Raw genomic sequence first — 9627 nt, 5'->3', positions numbered from 1 at the left:
TCAGCATTGAATGGTCAAAGTAAATATAAATCAATCTCAGAACCATAACACTAGATAGATCTAGATTCTTGATTGACCCCTTTTAACAGAGCCAGGCAACAGATGATGAAATCACAGAAGAAAACACGAAAGATGAGCGTCACAGTGCTGTCAAAGTGTCTGGTGTACAGTGTATCCTCAAAGATATAAACGTAAAAACTGGGATTAAACTATGTGAGAGCATTCATTCCTCGAAATTGGAAATCTAGGGAACCACAACCCTCGAAAACCCCAAACTCTGAGATCAGATCTCATCCATGAAATCTTCGTTATGTCACGCCAGCACACATTTTATATGGATAAACTCTGGGAACATAACGCTGGAATTCTTTTATATATTATGCTTTGCTTGGCATTTGTTGTTCGTCCCCAAAATGGTGCTGGTGTATTGGGTTGGACTGAGGGACCAGTCAACACCAAAACCAGTGTTGGTTGATCTCCACTCATGAATTATTGATTTCAGTTCTTCATTGCAGTTCTCTGAATATTTCAATGTAGGTTTCTTTTCTCCTTTTGTTTTTTAATTTCAATGGTGGAATGAATTCAGATGTATGCGTTTGATATTTAATTTGTTTTTGGTTCTTGAGTGTACACAATTTCACAGTTAGAATGCAGTTAGAATGTTGTTAATTTGTTTTTTCGGCTGGAAAAGTTGTGTATCTTAATTAAAACTACGCAGTTTGATTGTTGAATATTGCAGCTCTACTCAGCAGATGGAGACCTGATACTGTGCAAGAAGTCCATTGGGTTGAATAATAGGGAATGCAAATTGAAGGATCCGAAGATATAGAATGAGCGGGGAAAGCGTAATAGATTATCAGATTTCAGCAATGGAGTTGGAGTCTGGTTCAATTGAAGTCCATGGCGGGAATAGGACATTGGTTGTGGGGAAGGAAATTATGTTTAGTCCTCTCATAACGGATGAAGATGGCCAGCCACAGCGCACTGGTACTTCAATATAATATGAAACATATAATTTTCCTGGGTTGGATTTTGCTTTACGCGAATATTACGCGAATATTTTGGAATTTAATGGACATGTGTGAGGTGAATTACTTTCAATATTTTGAAATTTAATTTACATGAATGAAGTGAACCCCTCTCATCACTCATGTTCATTGTATTTTAAAATATTTTCAAAATCCATGTCCATCTAGCTACTAGATTCTTAGTTATTATTAATATTTGTTTGATAGGAAAAAATTACTACTTCTTTATATTAATATATAAAAAAGATAATACAAACTCTCAGATTCTCTTACTACTTTTTGATTCTTCTATTTCTACTGTAACATAATATTCTGATAACAGTCCCCTGTAGTACTGCCTACCTACCTATTGATTCATACTGATCATATATATCCATATTGGATCTTTCTCTTAATTTCTGTTATCTATTCTATTATAACCATACATATATTCCAAAAAAAACTTGTAAATGTGAGCAAACTGCACATGTTGGAAAATGCTTACCATGCTTACCAGATTCTGAGTTAGTCTCAGTCTCATCTCGTTTTTAAGGATGAGTGAGTTGAATCTTGCTTTGAGCATCTCCAAAAACCTGAATACTCTCCAACCTCGACCATTTTACTGCTACAAAAACACTCCACAATATAATAACCTTTACTTACTATTTGTACCTTCCTCACCTTCCCACCAAAAATGATAAAACTTACCTATACCAATAACTATGACTGCTCCACATCCACACTCCCTCCTATCTCACGCTCCATAAAAAAAACCACAAGATAATTGCTCCACAAGTCTATATACTTGCCTTTTCTGTCTCCTCTGCTCTTTTTCAGTCTCTACTCTTCTTCATCAGACCAATTTCGTTGTAATATGCTACTGTCTTATTAATGTCATTTCGAATTAACACTGGTACGATGAATGTCTAAATTCTAGAAATTTGGAAAATGATCAATGTTTATAACTTACATTACAAAACACTTGTCTGAAAACTAAACACTATGTGAGGAACTTATCAGTGATTATGTATAAAATTTGCAGGTACTGTCTGGACTGCATCTTCCCACGTCATAACAGCAGTAATTGGGTCCGGCGTGCTATCGTTGGCATGGAGTATGTCTCAGCTGGGTTGGATAGCAGGGCCACTGGTTCTGTTGGGCTTTTCCTTTGTCACCTACTACACCTCCATGTTGCTCGCTGATACTTACCGGTCGCCTGATCCTGTTACTGGAAGGCGCAACTATACGTATACAGATGCCGTCACAGCCATTCTAGGTTAGTAGTTTTGTTTCTTTGTAATGCATAATTCACATTCAAATTCCACCTTATGGCGTTGGTCTAATGCGAAGAAAGGGTCTACTCCCAAAAGTCTGTTACCTGTGTTATATTAAGATGGTCAAAGATTGAAAAGCATTTCTCTGCCTAGTTCACATTAAAATCCATATTAAATGAATCTAAACACTCTTCAAGCTCAAGCTCAAAAATACCTTTTTATTTAAGCTATTCCCTGCATTTTCCCTCCTTGCTTCAAAATTTTAGAAGCACATGCACGAGATGTGTAGTTAGTGACTTTATCAGTAAAGAAACCGTTATGAATATTGATTTTGTTATGTCAAAATGCTTTTGTACCCTGAAGTCCTTAAATTCTAGTTTACTTTATTTTCAGATATCAATATATTTTTTATCCATACATGATTAGGTGGGAAAAAGGTCTTTCTATGCGGGATGGTACAGTACCTGAATCTGTTGGGAACAGCTATCGGATATACCATCACTGCTTCCATAAGCATGGTGTGAGTATCCCTCCCCCCTGTATCCAGAACTGCATCTTGCTTAAAATATTTTTCAAGCAGACATAATCTACAGTATCCTGATTTCACATTGATTTTGGCAGGGCAATAGGGCGATCAGACTGTTTTCACGAAAAAGGAAGGGAATCGCCTTGCCATATATCAAACAATTTGTACATGGCCATTTTTGGAGCAGTCCAAGTGTTGCTCTCACAGATTCCTAATTTCAGCAAAATCTGGTGGTTGTCAACAGTTGCAGCTGTAATGTCTCTTGCATATTCATTCATTGGACTTGGTCTAGGAATTGGCAAGGCCACAGGTCTAAATTCTTTCCTTAGCCAAATATATATACATAAGCAATTGTATTTATTCAAAGTTCACTTTTCTTATTATGAAATATGTTTTTGTGTGTTAGCAGAGAAAGGCCATTCTCATGGTAGCTTAGGAGGAGTGGGGATCGCGGGTTTCCAAAACTCAGTTGATAAAATCTGGACTGTCTTTCAAGCTCTTGGGAATATTGCATTTGCTTATTCCTTTTCAATGATTCTAATTGAGATACAGGTCTGTTACTACTACTATTTCTTTCTGACTGTTTAGAAGCATTTTTAATGGAAGATGAGAGTAACATAGATCCATTTGATTTAGGACATGGTAAACATCAATCAGATCTATATTAAAAAAGATTTAAAGTAACAAGGTTTATTTAATTAAATTTTGCTGTTTCAGGGAAACCAATTCATATGTTAAGCCTCTTCCCTCCACACAAAAGAGGGCTGCCTTTATGTCTATTATAGATTTAGTGTTTCCAATAGATATGAAGCAAATTGTAAATTCAGGGTTTTCAATAGATATGGAGCAAAGTCAAAGCGTTGACTTAGTTGACTTTGTCTCAGGTCTGTAGAATACTGGAACTAATTGTAGATTTAGTCTTTCCAATTTATATAGAACAAAGTTCAACCTTTGACTTTGTTTCAGGTCCGTAAAATACTGGAATCTGCCCTAACAGTTGACCTTGTTAGCTTCTCTTCATGCCTATAAAATATTGAAACCTACCATCAACATAAGCTCAGATCATAAAAACTTTACAAGTTTAAACTTAACCTGTTTAAATAACAAAATTTATATAGCTAAACCCCATCTCATACATACACTTAAACACACACCAAACTTTGCAATAGAACTTACTTGGCTCCTTTCAGTGCAATTATTATTCATATATCCCCAGATGATGGTGTTTTTTGCAGGACACTGTAAAATCTCCACCAGCAGAGAACAAGACAATGAAGAAGGCATCGCTAATTGGCGTTTTGGTGACCACCGTGTTCTACCTATCCGTTGGTTGTGCTGGTTATGCAGCATTTGGAAACCATGCTCCTGGCAATCTCCTAACGGGATTCGGATTCTACAATCCATTCTGGCTTGTGGACATAGCCAACATTTGCATTGTCATTCACTTGGTGGGCGCTTACCAGGTATTAATTCTCCATTCACACCATTACAGTTACAATTGTTTTCTATTAAAAAAACATTAATACTAAGTTTCCAGTGAAAATAAAATATTAGCAATTAAATAAGCACTATTGTACTTATTTGAAAAGGAACAATTCAAATTCTCATATTATAATATGGTATTCATTCTTTCTTTCCCTTCTATTTTAGAAGGCATCCTTGAATTGTAGATTCCATGTAATAAGTATGGAGCAAAGTTCTATAGAGTTGACTTTGATAGATACCCATTAGATTGGCAAAGTCATATAGATTTGATTTTGTTACATACCATTGGATGAAGCAATGTGATTTCGAGTTAATGTTGTTTATGTAGTAAAGTTATCTCTAGTTGATTTTGTTCACACTTAGGCAGAGTTATATATATATATATAAAATTTGTTTTTTTATATATTGAATTTGACTTGCCTATTCCCAGTTAGCACACGAGTGCATGGATCAGTGGTTGGGGCAGTCGGCTGCCACGCACCCCACCAACGATCGAGTCTCGATTTGAGGCGCTGCGCAGTAGTATATAAAGTTTTTGGAATATAATGAGATGTGACTGTTGTCAGCTTGACTGACATATATATGTAAAAAAAAAGAAGGCCCAATAACGCTTCTTCTGAGAACTAACCCCTCCTATTATAGGCAAAATATGAAGCATCCAAATTTATTTTAATATATTCTAATAACAAATGTAAATAATATGTTTGGTTCACATTAGATATTTTTCATTTTGATTGCAGTTTTTATGCATTCAATAAATATAAACTTTCATAAACCAGAACCAGCTCCTCAGCATTGGCTCTCATGGATGGTTTACCTCTTTAACCTACTAACTACTATATCACGAAATTTTAATAATTTCTATTATTTTACTTTTAATTAATTTAAAGTTATTAAATTAAAGGTTATTAAAATTTTCTTTTATATGTTGAATTCATATAACGCATGGTATTAAGTTGAATTACATCACCTGACTTGACATGGCTATAATTATAAACGAAATGTAGCTCCACCACACTGAAAATTTACTGCAGGCAAATTCAGCCAAAGAGGAGCAGAGGAGCAATTAGAGCAGCTCATAAAACCTTTTTCATCTCCCTGAAGAGACTATAAGCTTGGACAATATAGCACATTGACTAATCTTCTTTGATCCAGGCTTCTTTGTGACAACATGTTTTTATAAGCTTGGACAATATAGCACATTGACTAATCTTGTTTGATCCAGGCTTCTTTGTGACAACATGTTTTTAGGTTTGCTATTGCTTTTCCCTATACAGGTTTCTTTTCCACCCCAAACATTTGGGTGTTTCTATATCTTGGAATTATATATATTGAATAATGAATTTGGTAAGTAGTATTTTGAGATAAATTCTGGGTATATACATTTTGATTGTCTTATGCAGGGTTCTGTTTCTAGTTCTGGATACTTTATTTTTGCTTATGCTCAAACTTTGCCCTGTTCTGTTGTTGTTTGGGGCCTCTGTCTCTTCCAGTTTTCTTTGCTATTATACATAGTAATTTTTTTGTATCAATGTGGTTCTTATATGTTGAGTGGGGTCTTTTTTCGGATTTTATCTGATGTGCATGCTTTCTGAACTAGTTGGTCTGTCTAGATGCTATTGCAGGTTTTGCAGGGTCTGTACCTTGGATGAATGTAACATTTTGGTATTTTTGGAATTTGTAGACATGATATAGATCAGGTTAGGAATTGTATATATTGAATAATGAATTTGGTAAGTAGTATTTAACTTGAGTGGGTTTAATGGTTAAGGGACGTGTTTCTTGGGCCTAATAGTTAAGGGATGTGTGTTTCCTCGTAAAAGGTGATAAGTCCAAAATCAAAAGGTAAAATATGTATGTCTTCATAATTTAGCAATCAAATCTTGGAAAAAACTACCCATTGCTTAATAACTGTTCTCATTTCCGACATTCTGTATATTAACTGTTCTCATTTCCGACATTCTGTATATTGAATAATGAAGTGGGTGATGATTGTTTTGATTAAAATACAGGTGTTCTGCCAACCTCTGTATGCATTCGTGGAGGAATGGAGCGCTAATACATGGACCAAGAGCTGCTTCATCCAAAACGAATACAAACTGCCTATTCCCGGATTGGGAGAGTTTAAACTCAATATGTTTCGATTAGTGTGGAGGACTTGTTTTGTGGTTTTTACTACAGTGGTGTCGATGGTTCTGCCCTTCTTCAATGCCATCATGGGCGTGCTTGGAGCTATAGCCTTCTTCCCTCTCACCGTTTATTTCCCTATACAGATGCACATAACACAAACTAAGGTCCGGCAATGGAGCTTCAAGTGGGTGACCCTGCAGCTCATGTGTGTATTGTGCTTCTTTGTGACAATGGCAGCACTTGTGGGTTCTATAGCTGGTGTGGTGGAAGTTCTTCAGCATTACACTCCATTTAAAACGAGGTATTGATTGATCACTCATGGCCAATACTTCTGTGTGAACTGTTGGTGCCCATCGCCAAACTCGAGGGCCACAAGAATTTCTGGTGGGAAACAATAAGTTGCAATTTATGTAGTACTTTCAAACACACAAGTTCAATAAAAACTATGGAGCTGCAATGAACATTTCACTTTCAAGGAAAATGAAAAAGAACGGTGATCATCTTATTGATAAATCCATAGATGAATGGTGATTGGGATTGGTAATTACAGGATATCATTTGAGGGAGGCCCAAAGGTGTCTCCTCTATCCTGTATAAATACTTTTTATTATAAATTTCATCCTGCATAATATTCTTATGAGAGCCTTTTATTATTGGAAAAATATTATGATATTAAATTTTATTATAGAAGAATACGAAGTTATATTGGTACGTCTTATGTTAGTATTAGTACTAGGTTATTCTAGTTTCTGATAATAAATTAAATTATATAAAATTTTTATTATTGGAAAAATATTATGATGTTAAATTTTATCAGGGAAGAATACGTGGTATGTTTTATATTAGTATTAGTACTAGGTTAATCTAGTTTCTGATAACAAATTAAATTTTATATATATATATATATATAAACAATGTAAAAAAATTAATAAGTTAGTGAACATATTTGATAGGGTTATGTTATTTAATTAGATTTTAAATTATTTATTATTTTAAAATAATTTTTTAACTAATAAAAATATAGACATCTAATTCAAAAATTTTGTAAAATTTGAATGAAAGAAATTTGTTTAGATATTTTTATCTTGATTGCAGTATCAAAATATCTAATAGATATGACCCATGTCGAGATACAAGAAATCTGTAATCAAAATAAACTCACATAATTTAATAATTAATAGAAAATATTTAAATGATTAATAGAAAATTGAAAACAATTAAAAACTTGAATTAAAAACCTTGTTAAAAAGTGAAAGATTTAAACAAACATGTTTTTAGCTTCAAAGTTGTGATAACTTAACATGTTAAAGAGAATCACATTTCTTTGACATAATTAAAGACTTTGACCTAATTAAAGACCAGTAGACCCTATAACATGTAAGGAAGTTAAGTGGCAAGTTATGACATTATTAAATTTATAAAATCTCATAACTTTTTGGATGACATTTTTTTAACCAAGATTAAAGTAGTGTTTTATTTTTAATCACTATTTGGAATCAGGTCAAACAAGATTTTGCTTTAGGTAGATTGATTTTAAAAATATTGTGAATATGGTGGCAATATTTTTTTCCCAATCATTATTTTATTTATTTATTTATATATTTTCAAAATTTTAAATTTTAAATTTTAATTATTATTATTATTATTATTTCATAAATCTAATTTCACTTTATTTTATTTAGTATTTTTTTTATCTCATTTAAAAAAAATTATATTCTTAGTTAAATTAATAAATGGAACTATATTTTATTTTAAATAAAAATGAAATTAACAATATCAAACTTTTTAAAAATCCCATAAACTTAATAAAGTAAATTTTTACTTACTTCCAACAAATCCCTTTTCTCCTTTCCCTCTAATTTTTATATGCGTTCCCAACCTCATATTCCCCCTTCCTTCATATGTATTCCACTAACTATCACCCTACTTATTCCCTTTCCATTCCCCACCACATATCCCCCTTCATATATATTCCAATAACTATCACCCCACTTATTCATTTTCCATTCCCCCATCTCTCCCTTCCCTCTACATATTCCCCTAACAATCATCCCCATATATTCTCTTGGAAATTCCCATCCCACACCTCCATGTATCCCCCTAGCCATATAATTTACCCTTCCCTTAGCTTGTCATCTTTGTGGGATTAAGAAAACAAATTGAGGAATATGATCATTGAACTTGTGATTATAACATTCATTAATGTAAAGCTAGATTGAGATCACACCATAATAATGAAATCTTATATGATTAAGGCAATGAAATGTTTTTAGTTCATGTGTAACATATAAAATGAATATGTAGTAATAAGATAATAGTAATATTATTGCCCACGAGGCTTTGAATTAATGTTGAATGGGTGCATTGTTAAGACACTCCTTGTAAAAAGGTCAATGGTTCAAATCTCTTGTGGATGTTAGCTCTCCCTCTCTCTCTACTTTATTCACCATGGAACAAAATATCATACCATAGAGGGATTGGAGGCATATCTTGTTATATAAAAACAAATCATTTTCCTTCACATTAGGCTTTACAAGTTTCAATTAGTACATGTGGATGAAGATTTAATATTTTAATGACAAAAATATTTATATAGTAATATGTTATCCTCCTCACATTAGTTCAATTTCTGCAAGTGACATCTGAGATCATATTGAATATATTGTTGTAATGGATCCAAGCCTTATTGTTCAAAGACCTTGAGCTGTGAAGAACATCTTACCTTACCTATAGGCTAGAGGGTGAGGTGCTTGATTACATGGGAAAAATATAAATATGTTATTTCACACATATTAATTATGCCCTTCTATAAGAAAAAAACTTAGATACAAATTTTACTTACAATAACTTAAAAAATATATTTATAGTTTACTAAATGAAGGAAGCATCCTATTGCTATGAGATTGTAATGCTAAGACGACAACTATCAAGCTATTATTTAAGCAATAATTCCAATCCTAATCCTATCTAGCTAGATGAGGACATTTCCTTAGGTAGTAGATATAAAATAAACCCTAAAGACTTGGTTGAAAATTTGTTTGGTAGCTAGCTAATCAAGCTCTATAGTTCTCAATATCTAATAATTTGAAATGGTTTAATAAAGTGGTCGAAATCCAACTAGATGACTTGTGTTCATAGGCTTGGAATTAGTGTCATAGGTTATGCAATATATCCTCATATACACCAAATGGTAAACAATGACATC

The 9627-nt window shown here is 33.2% G+C and overlaps 1 protein-coding gene across 1 annotated transcript; it reads left to right on the top strand.

The window, feature by feature from the left end:
- Window positions 1-282: 282 nt before the first annotated feature.
- On the top strand, window positions 283-6908 carry LOC149197070 (amino acid permease 4-like). Its single transcript, XM_089403843.1, has 8 exons — window positions 283-533; window positions 740-987; window positions 2050-2283; window positions 2708-2801; window positions 2903-3117; window positions 3217-3359; window positions 4043-4270; window positions 6305-6908. Exons 2-8 carry the CDS (start codon window positions 831-833, stop codon window positions 6728-6730), a joined length of 1497 nt encoding a protein of 498 aa, XP_089259969.1. The 5' UTR covers window positions 283-533; window positions 740-830; the 3' UTR covers window positions 6731-6908.
- The last annotated feature ends 2719 nt before the right edge of the window (window positions 6909-9627 follow it).

The sequence above is a fragment of the Pinus tabuliformis genome, chromosome 2_2 (genome assembly GCF_031772625.1).
Source record: "Pinus tabuliformis cultivar Carrire ecotype Pingquan chromosome 2_2, CPIR1, whole genome shotgun sequence".
NCBI lineage: Eukaryota > Viridiplantae > Streptophyta > Pinopsida > Pinales > Pinaceae > Pinus > Pinus tabuliformis.
Note: the sequence above shows the minus strand (reverse complement) of the source record. Positions and strands in the feature narration are given on the sequence as shown.

Coding starts and splice junctions, on each gene's coding strand:
- LOC149197070 (XM_089403843.1), top strand. CDS start 831: ATGAGCGGGGAAAGCGTAATAGATTATCAGATTTCAGCAATGGAGTTG. Junction 3,118..3,216: donor AGGAATTGGCAAGGCCACAG/GTCTAAATTCTT, acceptor GTGTGTTAGCAG/AGAAAGGCCATTCTCATGGT. Junction 4,271..6,304: donor ACTTGGTGGGCGCTTACCAG/GTATTAATTCTC, acceptor ATTAAAATACAG/GTGTTCTGCCAACCTCTGTA.